The sequence below is a fragment of the Notolepis coatsorum genome (genome assembly GCF_963971535.1).
Source record: "Notolepis coatsorum genome assembly, chromosome: 8".
NCBI classification, from domain to species: domain Eukaryota; kingdom Metazoa; phylum Chordata; class Actinopteri; order Aulopiformes; family Paralepididae; genus Notolepis; species Notolepis coatsorum.
The window spans coordinates 101191949-101213142 of NC_140172.1; the positions used below are offsets into that span (position 1 = coordinate 101191949).

Genomic DNA, 21194 nt, shown 5'->3' on the forward strand with positions numbered 1-21194 from the left:
GAATATCTTAATCTTAATCTTGCACTTAACCCGGTGACAGATCTGGCTACCGCCTTCCTCGACGCCGGCAAAGACCACACTCTACTTCACTCCACCTGTAACTTTAACCATGGCAGTGGGCACGGTAGTGCAGTAGTTAGCACTATTGCCTCACAGCAAGAAGGTTCTGGGTTCAAACCCCAGCAGCGGCCCTTATTGTATGTTCTCCCTGTGTTTGCATGTGTTTCCTCACACACCAAAAATACATGCATGCTAGGTTTCCTGGCATTGTCCTTGACCAAGGTACTGGCATTACAATCAGAGTTGGTCCCCGGGCGCTGTATTGTGTGGCTGCCCACTGCTCCTAAATAGTTAGGATGGGCCAAATGCAGAGGACAAATCTCCCCAAGGGGATTAATAAAGGTACAACTTAATTTAACAACTTAATCCTGGTTAATTATTCATACAGTGGCCAGTACCATCATCAAATTAAAAGTAACATCAAACTACCAGGGCTAAGGGGCTAAAGTGCGACAGTGGCTCAGGAGGTAGCTTGGTTGTCTGATATTTGGAACGTTTTCGGTTCAATTCCAACTGCTCCCGGCAGCGTTTTGAAGTGAAGTCCTTGAGCAAGACACTTAACCTTGCATGGTTGCCCTGTCTTCGGTGTGTGAATGTGAATTAATGGGTGAATGTGAGGCATAAATTGTAAAGCGTTTTGGATAAAAACGCTATATAAATGCAGTGCATTTACCATTTACTACAGTGTCGAATATAAAGGAGCATATAAAGGAGCATATAGGATTAGAAAGGAGAGGATGCCAGGGAAGAAGGAATAGAGTATTGTTGGGATTGGGAGAGAGATCAGAAGGGATTAGAGACATGACTAAGAAATCCTTTATGGAACAGTCGGTTGTGATGTTGTTCCAGGAGGCCTGCAATACTCTGTTGTGGCTCCTTAGGCTCCTCAGAGGTTTACGCTACTGTATTCCATTTTATTTATATCCATGTTTTGCAATATTGTGTTTTGTTTGATCTATATTGATCTTTTATTCAAGACAAGATAAGTTAAGAGAGTGTTTGATCATTCCCCAGGTGGAAATTTAAAGAGATTTCCACCATTGGCCAAGACGGCTATGTAAATAAAATTGTAAAAGCCACAAGTTATTAACAAAACATTTATAAAGGCAATTCAGCAAATGTAATACATACTGTAGAGCTGAAGACCAAAGCATGAGAGAGTGAGATGTATTGATCGATCTGGTTGCATCTGCGACTAACACTAGACTAACATGTCTGTGTTTTCTCTTCTTTCAGATTGAATGAACCTGCAGAAATATCCCTGAGAGGCCACCAAGTTCAGATTTTCGGGAACTCTGTCAAAAACAAAGCCAGACAAGGAAGGAGGAAAGAGACAGAGAAAAGGAACGTGAGATGACCTTTCACCCCTCTGCTGGTCAACTGAAACACCATCACAGCACACAGGGGAGAGAGAGAGGTGTAGAACAGAGTAGAACAGGAAGAGGGCTGTTGTAACTCCATAGATGGCCTCAGGACCCCCTATGTGTCTTTGAGAGTGCCACGGGAACATCCATCCAACATGAGCATCCCGACTCATCTCCAGGGACTCAGGGTCAAGGTTACGGGGGGAGAGATCAAGAACAACAACAGAACCCAGATCCACCTCCCTCAGCAACCTGGAGATGATAACGCCAATCAGCTGGTTCCGGCGGGGGATGAGGGAGAGGGAGTGGGAGTAGGACGGGACACTGGGTACATCACCAGCCCTCTACCCCCCCTGGTTTCGCAGAGTGACACCCAGGAAAAGCTACTGATCTGGGGCTCAGAGGGGCGCTGCGTGGACCCTGACCTCCAGGGGTTCGAGCTAGCGGAGTGCCAGGAGATACACACCTTCCTGGGGAAGGGAGATCAGGAGGAGGAGGACGACGATGATGATGATGGAGGGAGTGTGAGGGATGGAAAAGACGAGGGTCAGATGTCCATATCCTCCAGCTCCACCGCTAGCTCTGCCTCAGTTGGCGTGAGGAGAAACGACAACGACAGCAACAAAGTGGAGACCAGAATGGAGAGGAATAGAGAGATGGAGAGAAGAACGGAGAGAGATAGAGAGGTTGAGAGGAGAACGGAGAGAGTCAGAGAGGTGGAGAGAAGGGTCGAGAGGGGCAGAGAGGTGGAGAGAAGGGTTGAAAGGGACAGAGAGATGGAGAGAAGGATGGCTTGTCTCAGCTCTGAAGACCTAGACACTTGTGCCACAAGCTCAACGGAGAGGGGGGAGATCAGCAGATCAGGTGGAGGGAGAACCAGGGAGAGAGGGAAGGGAGGTCTGAAGGAATCTAAGTCTGAAACAAACGTGTTCGTCTCCAGTCTGTCAGCTGTTTCCCTGAGTGGGAGCCTGGCTAGTGTTCTGGACAGCAGTGGACAACAGACCCAGTCCCTCATGTCTTTGTCCAACCCCAAGACCAACCTTTACTCCAGCACCAACATCACTACCTCAGTCCACGCCAGGAGAAAGGCGCCCCCAGTGGACGCCAACCAGAACTCCCCGCCTTCCCATCCTCAGGAGCACTTGGAGGGGCACCCTCAGTACTACAGCCAGGGTCAGGACAGGGGTCACCATAGAAATGGGTTGTCCTTCTCTGAGGGTGTCCTGGGCCAGAGGAGAAAGCTGGGGTTTGAGGAGAGGGTTCCGCCACCTCGACGACAACAGCTAGTCCGGCCCCTTTGTCAGACTGAAACAGGAAGAGGGAGGAGCTTAGTGGAGCCAATGACCGATGCTCATCATCAGACGGGGACAGGGCGACGTTCCTCCCCGTCCCCCTCTCCGGATTCACTGAGGCGAGGTATTGACAGAAAGGCTATACAGTCATCCTTACGAGAACCCTCGGATGTTTCACATCTGTACCGGAGCTCTGGATCCAGCCAAGTTAGAAACCCCAGTCAGGCAGCTCAGAGAGAGACTCAGCCCTTGGTGAAACAGCCAGCTATCGCAAGACGTACCTCCAGCCCCTCCAACACCTCCACCGTGGAGAAGAGACCCCAGACCCAATTGACCTACCGCAGGAACTGCTCCAGTCCCAACAGGACCGAGGTTGGGGCCAGGGCGTCCACCCCTCCCCACTCTCCTCTCAGGACCCCCCAGGGCTCTCCACGCAGACAAGCCTCCATGTACCTCACCTCCAGGAGTGTCACTGGGGTGGCACGACATCCACAGCCAGGATACTGCTCTGCTGCGGTGGCATCCATTCAGGGCTACGGCAACACTGGCCTGAGGCCACCTGTCAAAACGAATATCTGCACCACTGGAATTCCCAAAGCACCGGCAAACATCCAGCAGAGCCCTCCCGGCTCTTATTGTAACTCCAGGCCCAGAGAGAGGTCTCCATCTCCCAAATGCCCCCCGAAGCCTAAAGGAGTTCGCCCCAAAATCATCACCTACATCCGGAAGAATCCTCAAGTCAAGCCCCAGGCCGCCGACGGGCCTTACCAGGTGTCCTCTCTACCATCGAGGCTCTCAGCCTACACACACCACCAAATACACACATCCGGCTACCTCAGAGACACGCCGAAGGACCCCTCCAGACCCGGGGTGGAACCCAGAGGAGCCCCAGTGCTCAGCGCCTCCAACCTGCTGTACGAGAAGTACCGTCAGGAGGTGCAGATGTTCCCCTCCGGAATGCTGAGACCCCCTGGGCACACTCACACTGTTCCCCCCACACACACTCACACCACTCCATACACTCACCCACACAGTCACACAGCACACAAGGCAGACTTCTATGGACCACTTATCGACAAGAATATGCCATCAGAGGTACGTGGTGCATGTTTAGCACTTTGTTTCATCTCTATTACTTTTGTGTGGTAACCATAGGACTGCAACGGATAGAACAATTAGTCATAGACGTGTTTAAAAAATGGTTTCCCCATTACCACTGGGAGCAGTAGAAGAAGTAGCATCATCTCCCAGTGCTGAATATCTTCTGTGAGAACGTCAGGGCCTGTGACCCATCCTCTCCATATAATTATAGCTTCCAGTGTAGAGGAATATTTTGGCAAGAAGAAATTCTTTGATTTAGAAGAGAATCTTTCTTTATTGTGAACCATATATCATCACAGTAGGAAGGGTTACTGCTTCATGGCCAGCAGCCAGAGCCCCCCCCCCCTCATATGGTCTCTCTCTTGCACTTAAATACCCTCTGATGAAGGTAGTGTCGTACAATAAGGGCTGAACAAACAAGCCACATTCCAAAACAGATGGTAATAACATAAGTGACCCCTGCAACCATTTGACGTGATTGAAACCACAGAAAGATTGACCTGGAATATCTTTCTCTTTTCTCTCTCAGAGTTACACTTAGAACTTAACCTATCGTGTTGTAATGTTTGTCTAATAAATAATGATGAATGTGTTGTTATATAAGAGACATCAAATTAGTCCCTAACACCAACATGAAGGGAAAATAGGCATTCCAAACATTCCATGAATGCCCTCCACTCTATGTCTCACACAGTGTCCAGATACGAAGCAGTGCTGACATTATCAAACCTCTATGGCAGCCTTCTTAGTTCTGTGGTGTGAACACCGGGATGGCTGCCTGTACTACAGATCATCCACGCAGGGAAGCAGCATGCTTTGGCCTGTCATTGACTGATTGACGTAAACACCCAAGTCACCTACTGTGCAGCGTTGGGATTCGCTACTGTAGTTTTCCCATTTCACCGACTGGGACTGAGAATTTCATTCCGTGCCAAGATTGAATAATGATTACATACATGTACACGCAAGAGATGATGGGCGAATGAACGAGACGGTGAATGAAATTACATTGCAATTCCAGTATTGATTTGCATTAGGAGTGTTCAGCCTTTACATTATATGACCTAATGTATGTGAGCAGCGTGAAGAGAATCCTCAGAGCCGCATCACCTCGTCTCCTGTGCTCTGCCTTGAATTGTTATTGCTATTAAATTAGTTGGCCCTGAATGTCAATATATTCTCTTCCACAGGGAACTATGTATAATTAAACGCCCACTTAAGCTGGTTTAACTGCACAGTTAGAGAGCTACTGTACTTACAGGTACTATTGCCTTCAAATGGCCCCTGTATTGACTCAAATTAAATGGTTTTATTTGGTATTTATGTTCAATTGTGCCTATACCAGCACCCAAAGATATGCAATTCAATCTATCAACTATATAATGCTGGCTAATTCAAAAGAGCTGAATACCTCGATTGCATCAACTAATTTATTTCCTGAGAGGCTGTTGGTGAGGAGAAACACTTTAAATGTATGCATCCAAGCTTTTCTAATTTTCCACCAGATTTCCTCTTCCAGACACTGGTTTCGATATTTATTTATTCCATGTTTCATCAGGCTTTAGGTTTTCCATTATTTTTAATCTGACACCATGTAAAATATGCAAACCATGCACAGATTTGAGGTAGAAAGAACTCCAGTTTCCCTCGACTACAGTGAAATGCTGTGGGGGTTCTTCAGTCTATCGAGCCACGTCTCAGGTAGAATCAAAATCAGTTGGTGGGTTATTTGAACAAAATCAAACTTTTAAAATTCAAAAAAGTATAAATGAAAGAGCTGTGTGCTAATGCCACATTAATAGGTAAAAACGATTATTTTTAATTGTAGATGGGCAGAACGTCCAGTTTTGGAGGGAGTTCCACTGAGGACCCAACAAGCTTTAATATGGCCGCCCAGGCAGGTGGCAGTGGGAGTCTGTTACGCTCGGGCAGAGGCCTCCGACTGGGCCTGGGAGCTGTTACCAGGACAACCATAGCAGGACCAGCCAAGAGCAGAGTGCCCGGTCAAGGTCAGAGGTCAACTCTGGTCTTCAGCCAACCAGTCCAGGCTGTCAGCCCGGCGAGCAACCAGAAAAGCCAGGACAACACAGGTAAGAAAGTCGCTCTTAGATTTCTCCAATTTGAAGAACTGTACACATCCATCCTCTCCATCTCTCTTTGATATTTTTACATTATGGTAAATTGGTAAATGGACTGCATTTATAAGGCGCTTTACAACTTATGCCTAACATTCACCCATTCACTCACATATTCACACACCGACGTTGGAGTGTGCAAGGTGCCAACCTGCTCATCGGGAGCAGTTATGTCTTGCTCAAGGATACTTCGACATGCTGCCGGGAGGAGCAGGAATTAAATTAAATCCACATTGTGTTTTTAAATTAGATCCACATTGTGTTTTTAAATTAGATCCACACTGTGTTATTAAATTATATCCACATTGTGTATTATTATTATTAGTTTTTTTTGTATCCACTTTTTCTCCTCCTTTTCTGTGTTTTTCTCCCATCCCAATTTAGTCGTGCCAATTCCCCCCTCCCCTGTCTTGATCGTTGCTCGCATGTGCCCCTCACTGGTCGGTCGTAGGGAGGGTTGAAGAATCTATCGCATGTCCCCTCCGATACATGCGGAGTCACGGAGCCAGCCACATCTTTTCACCTGCCAGCGCGGACTCTCATTGGCGAGGTGTAACGTGTGGGAGGCTCATACTACCCTCGCCATCTCCTGTCCTTGCTGTGCAGGCGCCCTGATGGACCTGTAGGAGTCGCTGTTTACAACAACCAGATTACCACCCATCAACTTCCCTCCCGCTGACTCTGCCAATTGAGTCAGTATGACGGCCGGTCCAAGCCGGAGGCAACGCTGACAGCCGGATTCGATACCGGTGTCTCTCGCGTTGGTGACGAGCGCTTAGACCGCTGCGCCACCCAGCCGCCATATCCACATTGTGTTTCTAAATTAGATCCACATTGTGTTTTTAAAGTAGATCCACATTGTGTTTTAAATTATATCCACATTGTGTTTATAAATTAGATCCACATTGTGTTTTTAAAGTAGATCCACATTGTGTTTATAAATTAGATCCACATTGTGTTTTTAAATTAGATCCACACTGTGTTTTTAAATTAGATGAGCACAAACACCAGATTGCAACTGGCTGCATGCTTGAGATTAATGTCAGATTTGCCAGCCCAACATTTGCCACATTAGAGGGTTGTCTACTCCCCCCCCCCCCCCCCCACCCCCACACACACAAACAAACACACAAACAATAGTCAACTCGTTACACTCCATCTTCAGTCTGACATCACCTCCACTCTCACCCATTTTCCCTAATCAATCACTAGAGACCAACGCATCCTCCCCATGCCACACTCTGGCGTCTCTGGCTAAAAATTTTGATCAAACTGTCAAACTAGGTGTTGCAGATCAAATATGAATTGAGATCCAGCAATTACATATCCTATTACACGCCTAAAATGTGGTCAGAAACATATTTTAGTGAACCATTTAGGTGGAAAAAGAGAACGTTTATGAGCAAGCCGCCATCATTTTCATACTCCCCGCACTTGACAACAGTGTTAGTCTCGCCCGTGGCACTGATTGGCTCATCGTTAGTCCCACCCGTGGCACTGATTGGCTGATCGTTAGTCTCCCCGTGGCACTAATTGGATAATCACGTTTTCAACCGAGAAACGGCTAGCTATTTCACTGTCATGATGCCAGACCAGAATCAGCTCGGTGGACGTGGGCGCATACAAAGGTCTGGACCCAGGCAAGTTTTGCACATCACTTTGCACCCATCGCTTCTGCAAGGCAGTGGAATTAATCACATCCATGCATTATTTGATCTGTGTGCAATCTCCCAGGATATGATAACCACCATGCGGGACAGATCAGCAAATCGTCATTACATGCGAGGCCTCCTTATCATAATCCCTTATTAAAGCATATGTAAGGATCTCAGAGCATCTTGGCCCTCAGGAGAACTCCAGCCTTTGAAGAGCAAAGCAATTAACGTTTAAGTAACGTCAGTATCTTCCTGCTGGCATCTCCTCTCATCCCTGTTCAACACACGCTGCATGGATAAACATGCTCAGTCATCACCAGCGTACAGCGTGATAGGTATTTTCAGTTCATTAAGGTCTAATATTTTACATCCAGCTCCTCTGGGTGCATAGGTCTCTGGAATGTGCCAGTGGGTCGAGTGACCACGCCAAGCCAGGCACCCATTTACATTTACATTTACATTTAGTCATTTAGCTGACGCTTTTATCCAAAGCGACTTACAAGTTCTGTACGACAAGTCATCAGGAAGGGCACAACTCTATCAGCTGAGTAACAATGTTCATCAAAGTGTTGAGTGCTACAGTGTAGGTTAGTTTATTAGGACAAGTGCATGACAGTAAGGTTAGTTAGGGTTAGATATCATTTTAATTTTTTTTATTATTATTTCAGATAATGGTTAAAGAAGTGCGTCTTTAGTCGACGGCGAAATATTGGACGGGTTTCGGCTGTTCTAACTGGGGTGGGTAGTTCATTCCACCATTGTGGGGCAAGGACTGAGAATAGGCGGCTTCTCCTTGATGATCCTCCCGAAGCTCGGATAGGAGTAGGTCTGAGGCGGCCAGAAGATGCAGAGCGTAGGGGTCTTGAGGGTGTGTAGTTGGAGACCATTGACCGGAGGTAGGCGGGATCGGTTCTCTTTGCCGCACGGTATGCCAGGTCGAGGGCCTTGAAGCGGATTCGTGCAGCAATGGGGAGCCAGTGCAGATCCCTAAGAAGTGGGGTGACATGGGCCGACTTCGGTAGGTTTGAGATCAGGCGGGCCGCTGCGTTCTGAATGAGTTGAAGAGGCTTGGTGGCAGTGGCCGGGAGGCCAGCGAGCATTGCGTTGCAGTAGTCGAGGCGGGAGATGACTGTTAATTGGACGAGGAGTTGGGTGGCTTCTTTTGTCAGGAAGGGGCGGATGCTTCTGACGTTGCTCAGGAGGAATCTGCAGGTTCTGGTTGTCGCTGCGATGTGAGCAGAGAAGTTCAACTGGTCGTCGAGGACAACACCAAGGTTCTTGGCGGTCGGGGACGCGGTCACAGCTGCATTCTCGACTGTGATGGAAAGGTCGGTCAGGGGGGAGGATTTGGCCGGCAGGTGGAGCAATTCTGTTTAGCTTAGGTTCAGTTTGAGGTGGTTGGTCGTCATCCAGGTGGAGATGTCAGACAGACAGGCCGAGATCCGCTCAGAGACGTGGATATCTGAGGGAGGGAAGGAGAGGAAGAGTTGAGTATCGTCGGCATAACAATGATACGAGAAGCCATGAGACGTGATAATGTTACCCAGTAATTTAGTGTAGAGGGAGAAGAGAAGGGGTCCTAGGACCGAGCCCTGGGGGACACCCGTCAGCAGGGGGCGGGTGGCTGACAGGGTCCCTCTCCAGGACACTTGGTAGGAGCGTTCATTGAGGTATGATGTCAGCCATGTCAGCGCAGAGCCAGCCACTCCCATTCCTGCAAGGGGCGCGAGGAGGATCTGATGGTTGACTGTGTCGAAGGCTGCAGATAGATCTAGGAGAATCAGGACAGAGGAGAGGCCTTTCGCTTTTGCTAAGTGAAGTGCCTCTGTGACCACAATGAGGGCCGTTTCTGTGGAGTGGCCAGTCCGGAAGCCAGACTGATTAGGGTCTAGGAGGTCATTCTGTAAGAGATAAGCAGTAAGTTGGTTGGATACAGCATGTTCAAGTGTTTTAGAAAGGAAGGAGAGAAGAGAGACAGGATGATAGTTGCCTATGACGGTGGGGTTCAGGGTTGTTTTTTTATGAGCGGCGTGACTCTGGCTTGTTTTTAGGGAGGTGGGGACCACCCCCGAGTTGAGTGAGGAGTTGATGGTTGCAGTTAGGAATGGGAGGATGTCTGGGGCTATGGTCTGGATGAGTGGGGAGGGTAGCCGGTCCAGCTGGCATGTAGTCGGACGGTTCGACGTTACCAGTGTCAGGGTCTCGGCTTCTGTAATGGGAGAGAAAGATGATAGAGTGAAGGATGAGGTTCTCGATTCAGAATTTGGAATGGGTGGGGGTTGGGAGAAGGAGCTGCGGATGTTCTCCACTTTTTTCTCAAAGAAGATCGTGAAGTCTTCGGCAGAGAAAGATGAGGGGGGAGGGGGTGGGGGGGGGAGTGAGGAGGGAGGACATGGTAGTTTGCAGTTTGCAGTTTGCGAAGATTCTTGGCAGAGGCCTCGATCCTATGGTGAAAGAAGGAAGCTTTGGCATTAGTAATGGTTTTGGAGAATGTTAACAAGAGGTTGTGATATGTGTCGATGTCAGCAGTGAGGGGTGACTTTCTATACTTCCTCTCAGCCGCTCTCAGGACCTGTCTTTGTTCTCTCACTGGATCTATCAGCCATGGACTGGGTGGGGAATGGCGGGCAGGTTTCTCAACGAGGGGACAGAGCTTGTCGAAGGAGGTTGCAAGGGCTGAGAGGAGGGTGGAGGTTGCCATCTCTGTGGGGAGAGCAGAGAAGGTGTCACTCAAAGGTAGAGCGGATAGTATGTCAGAGGAGAGGGTGGAGGGGGATAAGGAGGGCAGGTTGCGTCTGAGTGAGACGGTTTGAGTTGGGGTGAAGACCTTTCGGTTAAGCAAGAGAGTTAGTGAGAAGCATATGAAGGAATGGTCAGATACATGTAGGGGAGTTACCGTGGTGTTAATGATGCTGGAGTTACGGGAAAATATGAGATCCAAGGAGTTGCCTGCTTTGTGGGTGGGAGGTATGGCAGTGGGAGTCAGGTCAAACGATTGCAGGAGGGAGACCACTGGGACCGACTGAGATGAGTCAGGCAGGTTGAAGTCGCCCAATAGAAGGAGAGGGATACCATCTTCCGGTAAGGAGCTTAGAAGCATGTCCAGCTCAACTGTGTAGCCCATGAAGGAGATGTCATGAGGCCAGTGCCTCCACCCCGTCTGGAAGGTCGAGGTGTGTGAGTGAAGTTATAGTTTGTAGATAATGCTGCAGGTGTTGATGAGTTATTGGGGGTTATCCAGGTCTCAGTTAGAGCCATGAGCTGCAATGAAGTCAGCTTTCTTGACTGCTGATTGACAATTCCATAAGCCTTGCCGTACTGTGACAGGTGTATTAGTGGCTGTAGGAGGGTAGGAGAGATTAGCCGGGTTGCTATCAAACTGCCGTGGGTGGGTTGAATCTGTTCTGGAGGAGCATATTGTGGATATAGGTATGAGACACATTTTGGTGTCAAGAGTGGCAAGGAGAAAGGTGAAGGGAGTAGGGAGGGAGCGAGGTAGTAGAGGAATAGCAGAGTGGGAGGGGAAGAAGCAATTTTCAGAGTGGAGGATAGGACTATGGTGTACGTAGCACTAGGTGGATCCCTCAGCGAATAACTCCAGGACAACTCCTCTTTGTCCCTCTTCGTTTTTTCGACGCTTCGCTGAAGCCAAGCCAGCAAGCCTTTCAATCTCTATCACTAATTAGTGCTGTCTAGCACCTGGCCCTTAATGTGGCACTTAACTAAACAAAATGGCAGTTTTAAACACGCCCCTTTAATCAAGTCAGCTGGTTTTAAGATTTCACTAATAAACTTATAATGGCTTACCCTAGGTTTCAGTATAAAGCAATGTTTCTCAGTGAATGTGTCCTGTCCTTCCTCAAGAATATCTCAGTACAAAGTGATTTCAACACAGACTGGACTGCTGCTTTTAAACAGGAGACAAGGCCTTAATGGCTCACTTAACAAAACAGTTGCTACTGGTAAACAGGAAACAGTCCCTTAATGTGGCACTTAACTAAACAAAATGGCAATTTTAAACACGCCCCTTTAATCAAGTCAGCTGGTTTTAAGATTTCACTAATAAACTTATAATGGCTTACCCTAGGTTTCAGCATAAAGCAATGTTTCTCAGTGAATGTGTCCTGTCCTTCCTCAAGAAGATCTCAGTACAGAGTGATTTCAACACAGACTGGACTGCTGCTTTTAAACAGGAGACAAGGCCTTAAAGTGGAGATGAAGCATAGCGATAAATACATATTCATAGCATCACATTAGTATTTAGATAAGCCACAGAAAAAATCACGTTATAAAAATAAGCAGTTTCTAAGAAAAAACTATTTGTTATGTGCATTTTTGAAGCATTTATCATTATGGGCGCGGCCATTTTGTTGCTGACGTCATGGGGCTGGTTTGGTGTATACACTGCTGGTTAGCTGCCTATAGTGAATGGGTCAGTCAGTAAATAAAATGTTGCCTACAAAACAACGGGACCGCGGTGGTTCTGTTTGTATTGCTCCTGGCTGTTCAAACTAATTTTACCGTGTGAAAGAGAGGAAAGTTGGTTAATTTCCACAAACTACCAGTGAAAAAAACAGTGTTGTTGGCACGTTGGCTCAGGCTGGCTGCACTCAGGCGGCGCGACCAGCCTGTTGGACAGGGAAGGAGGATCTGCAGCGAACACTTCATTGCCTCGGATTATGTTGTTGGGGTGGGATGTTTGTCCAGAAGACCACTAATCAGCTGAAGCCGGACGCGGTTCCCTCGGTCTTCGACAGACAGACCGGCCCAGGCAGTTCAGCGTCGCGGAGCATTCAGCCTGCTGGCTACCTAGATCCACTTCAACCAGCGTCGCGGAGCATTCAGCCTGCTGGCTACCTAGATCCACTTCAACCAGCGTCGCGGAGCATTCAGCCTGCTGGCTACACAGCTTGTCGGTGTGCTAATAGCCTCGGCAAGCTAACGGTAGCTGGCTACACAGCTTGTCGGTGTGCTAATAGCCTCGGCAAGCTAACGGTAGCTAGCTCCAGCAGCTTGTCGGTGTGCTAATAGCCTCGGCAAGCTAACGGTAGCTGCTGGCTCCAGCAGCTTGTCGGTGTGCTGGAGCCTCGGCAAGCTAACGGTAGCTGGCTCCAGACTATTAGCACATCGACAAGCTGCTGGAGCTCCCGACGCTCGGCTGGTTGAAGTGGAGCTAGGTAGCCAGCAGGCTGAATGCTCCGCGACGCTGGTTGAAGTGGATCTAGGTAGCCAGCAGGCTGAATGCTCCGCGACGCTGGTTGAAGTGGATCTAGGTAGCCAGCAGGCTGAATGCTCCGCGACGCTGAACTGCCTGGGCCGGTCTGTCTGTCGAAGACTGAGGGAACCGCGTCCGGCTTCAGCTGATTAGTGGTCTTCTGGACAAACATCCCACCCCAACAACATAATCCGAGGCAATGAAGTGTTCGCTGCAGATCCTCCTTCCCTGTCCAACAGGCTGGTCGCGCCGCCTGAGTGCAGCCAGCCTGAGCCAACGTGCCAACAACACTGTTTTTTTCACTGGTAGTGGAAATTAACCAACTTTCCTCTCTTTCACACGGTAAAATTAGTTTGAACAGCCAGGAGCAATACAAACAGAACCACCGCGGTCCCGTTGTTTTGTAGGCAACATTTTATTTACTGACTGACCCATTCACTATAGGCAGCTAACCAGCAGTGTATACACCAAACCAGCCCCATGACGTCAGCAACAAAATGGCCGCGCCCATGGCGAAAACAGGGAAATTATATTTGATTTTTCAGACAAATAAGCAGGATTTCACATTTTATTATAGGACCCTGTCTTACACAAGGTACACAACAAACAAACTAGGATCACATTGTTCACTGCTTCATCTCCCCTTTAATGGCTCACTTAACAAAACAGAAATACTTTTACCTGATGACCTGTGTGACCTAATGTGCATGCCTCCGGCCACAGGCCAGTGAGAGGAGCAAACCAGATTCATCCTTAGACTACCATATACGACCAAGCCTGTCTGATCATCCATTTTAACCAGTGGCTCGCTAGATTTGGAACCCACATAGTATAAAAGCATGGTTGTGTCATCATTCTGGAGCCTTGCAGCCCCCATGGAGGGCTGTGGTCTCCAGGGCCCTCATTCATCAATGTGTGCGTAGAACATGTTCTATTTCCACACGTAAGCACGGAATGTAGAACCAGTGTACGCACAGGGAAGTCGGGATTCATCACACGTGCGTACGCAGGCTCTATGCTCCTCCGTGTTGATGAATACCACTTTGTTCTACCGTCAATGCTCGTGCATGATTATCCATATATGGTCATGAAAATGAGGAAACACCCCCCATGGGATGTGAAATAATGGACTGACCCGAGCGGAACTCTGAGAAACTCCACGAAGATTGTTCACTGCTGTCGAACCAAGAAGACACTATCGCGTATTATGGGATAAATAAAAGGCGGACTTGTAAACGGTGATGTCAGATATCAACGGCTCCCTAAGACCATTGCTGCAATTCTGCCTGGAGTGGACAGCTCAAAATACTAATAAAGACCGTTCGTTGACCACTGTTTGGCGTTGGTTGTGTGTCATTATAACCGTGCTGTAATATGAATGCCTTTATTTGTTGTGTTCGATTGGCTATATGATTTTTAGAGGCATCTATTTTGTTGTCGGCTAATAAAGACCGCGCTGGAATATGACTGCCTTTTCCCGTGTTGTTTGATTAATACCCAGGGATTAAAGTTCTACTCAATTTTATTCCAAATCGCGATGGATCTCCCGTAAATTTTCTACCTGCTGCATATGATTTCTAGAGGCATACTACAATCTATTTTGATGTCAGTATTGGGTAGCCTATATAAACAATAATACGAGAGCATATACAAGAACAATGAATCTCACTGCATGTATGATGTAGCCTGCCTTTCAATACATGAACTTGAATCCCATCATATAAATAGTCTGTCCACTATCTGGTGTCATTGCAATGCGTTTTCTATTCTTTCTTATACAGTAAAAAGGGGGAAGAACACTATATTCATATGACTTGTATTCTGCTTACAGCTTCGAAATTCCACTTGTTTCGTTTAACGTAAAGCCTTTTAAATATAATCAAAACGTTCCCGTGTTTCGGCGGTCTGTTCGCAAAATAATAACGAGTTGAGCTTTATGATTTATGATGAATTGAAAATGGGGGACCCTGATGTAAACAAGACGAAAGTCTTTCTCTGGTCTGCATCCCCTTAACAATTGTATGTACTGAGCTGTACTGTACTGTACCCATTCTGCAATCTGTTAATAAACTTTTCAATCAATCAATCAATCAAGCTACGCGGAGCGCAGTCAGTCAGTAGCCTACACCCCGTATATTCCGATAACGCTATATAAACCATGCTGCATTCATTCTGAGAGAAAGATCTATTATTCCAAATGCTATTTATAGGGTTTTGACCATAATTACACTACTGTTGCTATTTTACAATGAACTATAATGAATTACGGTTCATACAGAACATCCAGTGTTATTATGTGGTAAATTCCCAAACATAGCTCATGATTAACTAATGTGTAGAAATACTTGGCCCTCAAAACAATAATTCATAGATTGTGTGTGTGTTTACATAGATTGATTGCCATTGTAGGCACACAGGTCGATTTACATATGGAGTGAGTGGTCAAATGACAGGAACCCAAGGGCCATCTGCTATGGCCTGGGAAGAGTTTAGGACAATGGGCTCTGTAGGAGACAACAAAAGACCAAAAGGTTACGTAAACATGTTATCTCGCTGGAGTTTCCTGTGACACACACACACACACACACATAGACTCACACACACACACATTCAGACACACACACACACACACACACACACACATAGACACACACACACATAGTCACACACACACACACACATAGTCACACACATACACACACACTCACACACACACATTTTCACATACACACACACACACACAGAGAAGATCACTATTGAAATCCTTAATTTGAGCTCCAAACAAGCTAACTATTTCCTGGTATATTGTACTTGTAATCTTGAATTAAGTCATTGAAGTAAGTTAAAATATAATTAGGTTTGGTCATACTTAAATGTCTACAATTAGTTAATGTGTCCAATTTATGTTCAATTTGATTAATTGATGGTTTTATATTCTGATCTATTCTCTTCTATCCAGTTCTAATTTAATCTGTTATTCAGTTATATTCTATTCTAAAAGAATGATTAAAGTCAACAGACTTAGTGATAAAGAAATATATCTGGGTTTATGTGGGCAATTGTAATTCAAATATAGATATTAGGAAATGAAAATAATGCAATGTTTAAGGTAGATTGTTAGTATTAAGCAAGGACAGTATACATTGTTGACTGTAAGGACAGCCTCCTTTTGAAGTTATGTGAAGGGGGTTTGGCCTATAAGCCAAACCCCTATTTTCAAATGCCAGCTTAGCAGTCCTGTGATTGGAGGAAATAATGTGATGATGTCATCAACTCCGAGACACTGGGCTTTGGCTATAAGATGGGGTGTGATGGGGGGAAAGGAGGACTCTGGAACAACCCAACCCACAGACAGGACAAGACCTCTCCACCATCCACACTCAAGGCGGGCAGGTCAGCAGGAGAACAAAGGACATCGCTTTTGGAGGGAAAACAGACTGCTTTGTTTTGTCAGCCAGACAACAAAGACCATCAACAACTTATCAACTATCATTCTTTATACTGTAATATTAGTCTGGTTGTATCACTCACGGCATAGTGTTTGTGATCACAACTATAGCATTTTCTTATTGTAATTTGTATACACTCTTAAACTTTGATTAAACAACTGCTATATAACCTTTTTCCTCCTAATTCCTTCTGCCTGCACTGCTCAGTTTGAAGAGAAGTGATTCCCAGAGCTTTAAAAGTATTGAATCACAACGCAGAGTACCAGCAAACAGGTTCTGATCAGAGCAGAACCGAAATAGCTTGGGAAATCCACTTCATTTATGCACAGAAGCTCATTTCCTTGTTGTAATAATATATTCTACCACTGGGCGCCAGGTACGCATGGTCCGAGCTGTGCGTAAATATAAGCACGAAGTCAAGTTCAAGTTGAAATTGATGAATCCCACTCTTTGCTTAGAAATGATCGTACGCACAGGGTAAGCACAAATCTGTGCGTAGAACACGTTGATGAATGAGGGCCCAGGACTGTTCCTCGTTCTCTGAAAGGGCAGTCGCCGCCCAGCTTCATCAACATCTGTCCAACCATGAGCTCTACGAACCCCTTCAGTCAGCCTACCGAGCACATCACAGCACAGAGACCACCCTCATCAAGATCACTAATGACCTCCTCCTTGCTGCAGACTCCGGACACATCAGCCTCCTCATCCTTCTCGACCTCTCCGCGGCGTTCGACACAATATCCCACTCAGTCCTCCTCAAATGCCTCTCCGACAACCTAGGCATCACCGGTACAGCTCTGTCATGGTTTCATTCATATCTCACTAATAGATCTCAGTTTGTCAGCGTCAGCGGCTCATCCTCCCCCCCGGCCCCAGTCAACCACGGTGTCCCCCAGGGCTCTGTGCTGGGTCCCCTACTATTCACCATCTACATGCTCCCCCTCGGTCAGATTATACGTCACCACGGACTCAACTTCCACTGTTATGCTGATGATACTCAGCTCTACATCAGCACCTCACCATCCTCCCAGCTCCCCCCACAGTCTGTAGTCAACTGCCTCCACGCTATAAAAACCTGGATGGCAACCAAATTACTCAAACTCAACAGCAAAAAGACAGAGCTCATGGTTGTGGCCCCCAAGGCACTGCTCGGGAAGGTTGGAGATCTCCTCCTCCACGTTGACGGCTCTTCCATCTCCCCGTCTCTCGAAGTCCGTAACCTGGGCGTCACCCTTGACTCCACACTTTCATTTCACTCCCACATCAAATCTGTCACCAAGTCTGCCTTCTACCACCTCAGGAACATCTCCCGTCTCCGACCCTCACTCTCAGACTCTGTGGCGGAGACCCTGATCCACTCATTTGTCACCTCCCGGTTGGACTATTGTAATGGAGTCCTGTTCGGGGTACCCAGCAAAGCCCTGGACAGGCTCCAGTATGTCCAGAACTCAGCTGCCAGGGTTCTCACTCACACCAAGCCCTGGCAGCACATCACCCCCACCCTCATCCATCTCCACTGGCTTCCAGTCAGGTTCCGCATCACCTTCAAACTCCTGCTCCTCACCTACAAATCCCTCCATGCCCTCGCCCCCCGGTACCTGTCTGATCTCCTCCACCAGTACACTCCATCCCGGAACCTACGATCCTCTGATCTAGGTCTCCTCTCCATCCCTCGCACCAGGTTACGGACTTTTGGGGACAGAGCCTTCAGCGTGGCGTCCCCTACCCTCTGGAACTCTCTCCCCCCCGAAATCCGCAACGCCCCAACCCTGGACACCTTCAAATCCGCTCTAAAAACACACCTCTTCACCAAGGCTTTCCCCATCAGTTAGTTTTAGATTAAATTAGGTCCATTATCCCCTACTTTCCCTCATCCCCTCTTCCCCCTCCCCCCCTACTTTCCTTGCCCTATTTTTTGTCCTGATTGTAAAGCGACCTTGGGTTCTATGAAAGGCGCTATATAAATTTGATTTATTATTATTATTATTATTCTGTGTGTTCCTGTCAATAAATACCATCGATTGACTTCACATTTGTTTCCTGAATCTCTGTCCAGCTGGCTCATACCATATCAATCCAAATAACTCAGTTTTTATACTATCAAGCGCATTCGAAATACTGTGAGCTTGTGTGTTTGTGTTTATTTGTTTGTTTGTTTGTTTGTTTGTTTGTTTGTTTGTTTGTTTGTTTGTTTGTTTGTTTGTGTGATTAAGTCTTCTCCCCAGCAACTGCTTGATTAATTTTCAACAGGTCCTGGGGAAATCTGAGACATATAATAGCCTACGGGTGTATGATGTGTGATTGCATGTTTCATGTTTGTTTGTCTGCCTGTATACAGTGTGTGGGTGTTTGTGTGTCTGTGTGAATGCAGCTGTTTTAGCATGCTCTGGTACATGTGTGCGTAGGTCTACTTAATGTGGTTGTTATGCTGCATTCGTTTATGGTTGTAAGTGGGAAGTGTGTCCTCTCCAACTTAGGTGCGTTTGAAAACATGGATGCTCATGCTAAACCTTTTAAAATCTAGGAGTTTGGCTTTGGACCCAGGCATTTTAATTTCCTGTCTTCTGGAGATTTTGGTTGAGGTAACCTTCTAATTTAAACCCTGTATTGTTGTCATTAATATATCCACGCGCTAAGTCAGATTTCCTGCTGAAACGTGCCAAACACAAGCGGCAGACATGCTCGTGAATATTCACACGGTGGCCAGTTTGCTCTTATGTCATGCTGTCATGACACAAGAGCAAAATGGGCCGCCATGTGAATATGGTCAATATGTCCTGGTGGTGCAATGGAAGAAAGAATGAGAGGAGGTGGACCTTTGGCAATCAGGGCAATGTGCTACAGCTGGCATCCCAGCGATAGGGCAGAGTCCTGGACAGAGGCCGCCTGTACTACACCCCTCGAAATCTGTCTCTTTTATCATTCCCCCTCTGACTATACAGTATAGCTGAACCCTCTTTTAGAGAGAATCCCTAAACCTTAGCTACACATACAATGGAAATTACATAGGAGACAAAGTTAACTACTCATATAATGGCCATGTTAAGATTGTATCACCGTGGTGTTACATTAACCCTTTCAGTGAAACACGGTTCACATTTAACATTATAATTTTGAGAATTGAGCATTCTAATGTGATGGCAAAATGGCTACTGTAAATCTAGAATTCTAAGAAAACATTTACAGAAAAACATACACCTGAATAGGTTGAGGAGGAATTTTACTGCTAAATTCTAAATGAAGCAGAATTAATTACAGTATGGGGCTGCGACTAAATTAATCATGAGGCTGCCCATTGCTGCCATAAGTTCATATGCAGTATAACCTGCTTCTCCCATCTTTAACACTTTAATCGCCGAAGACGCTGGGCAGCGTCTTTCCCCGCCATGCTTATTCTGCCGAAGACGCTGGACAGCGTCTTTGATATCAATATTTCAAAAATCTGTGATCTAAATCATATTTCTCCCCCGGAGACATTATATGTACTGGTGAGCCCCTCTCAACTCTCCAACGGTTCAAGAGCGCCATCTGGTGGCCGATCGGCCGATCGGCCAAACAGGAAGTGATGCGGATGAAGTGGTGCTCACCCATATTTCGTCCGGGCACTCGCTATCGTTAGCGAGACTCCATCTTGACACACTGGATATCGATCGATTGCAAATAACTCGATAAACAACATGATTTGGACGTATATACTATTATCCAACCTGGAAATGGATCGGATATTTCTACATCCCATAATAGGAATATTTCAGTTCCACGCTCATCGTCCAACGGCGCGAGGAAGATACGGTAAGATCCAGCGTTATTTTTCAACGTGTTCTTTACTAACTGCTCTAATGATCATATCACCCACACTAGATGAATGATATAACGTTGGCCACGGAATTATAAACGACCCCCCGCCCATCCGGTCAACATCAGATCATACTTAGTAACTCCTAGAAGCATGTCCAGTTGACATTTTTTATCTCACACAGATTCCTATCAAACTGTATTTCATCATCAATATAATGCATTTGGGGCTATAAATCAAGTTCTGGAGAAAGCTGCAGAAAACGATAAAAACATACTTATACTTTAGACCGTATTTTAGTATGAATATGTGAATGAAAAAGTATAACGTTGCTACACCCTGAACAATAAATATAGGACGTTGAATGGGCCATAGTAATGTCAATTTAGCAATACAATTTAAAAAGTTATAGCCCTGCAAAGAGGGGAACTTCTCCATGTTAAATAGGGCTGGCGAGGGATGGTAAATTATGAATTTAACCCCGGCGATCAAAGTGTTAATTCAGTGACGCCTGTCTTTCAGAATGGCTCTGTAGCAAGTGTAGCTCTTAACCCCTTAAGTCTGAGGGGCTCAGTACTCAGTACAGGGCCAAGATTCATATCACGCCATAAATCGATCAATACAGAACGTATTAATTAATGTTGCGCTTCTTTTTCAAATGTAGCCAAGAGTAAAGACCCTAACCCTGTGAAAACAGCAGTCAAAGTGTATATCTTCAGCACTACGTTTGTTTACCAATGATTTTAAGTGTTATTAGTGAAATATGAGCCATAGATGTGTGAATTGGCCATAATAAGGTAATTTATAGGCCTGATATTCTATATTCTATATTCATATTTCGAATTGCATGTGTCCGGATGGTAAAATTCAGTACTGTATCTACAAAACTGTTACGAATGCGCTTAGATGGCATGATGATTGGAACCCAGTAGCAGATTGAAACACGAGAGCTTGGAGAGAGCAGGCAGGAGACGGCGGTGTGATAAACAAAGGTTTTACTCAAAAGACAGGAAACAGAGGATACACGACTGACAACACGTAAACACGGGTAACATGAAATAATGACCCAGCCATGTATGCTGGGTCGACAACACCTAAATACACACACTAATTAGAGACAGAGGGTG

General features: G+C 46.4%; 1 protein-coding gene across 1 annotated transcript in view; it reads left to right on the plus strand.

The window, feature by feature from the left end:
* Positions 1-1579: 1579 nt before the first annotated feature.
* The window catches only part of mtus2a (microtubule associated tumor suppressor candidate 2a), a gene marked incomplete at both ends in the record, with an annotated part of 136239 nt that continues 116624 nt past the window's right edge, over positions 1580-21194 (plus strand). Inside the window, 3 exons of the mRNA XM_084320483.1 lie at positions 1580-1970; positions 2373-3811; positions 5715-5907. Coding sequence (XP_084176609.1) covers positions 1580-1970; positions 2373-3811; positions 5715-5907 — 2023 coding nt within the window. The remainder of the gene's footprint in view (positions 1971-2372; positions 3812-5714; positions 5908-21194) is intronic.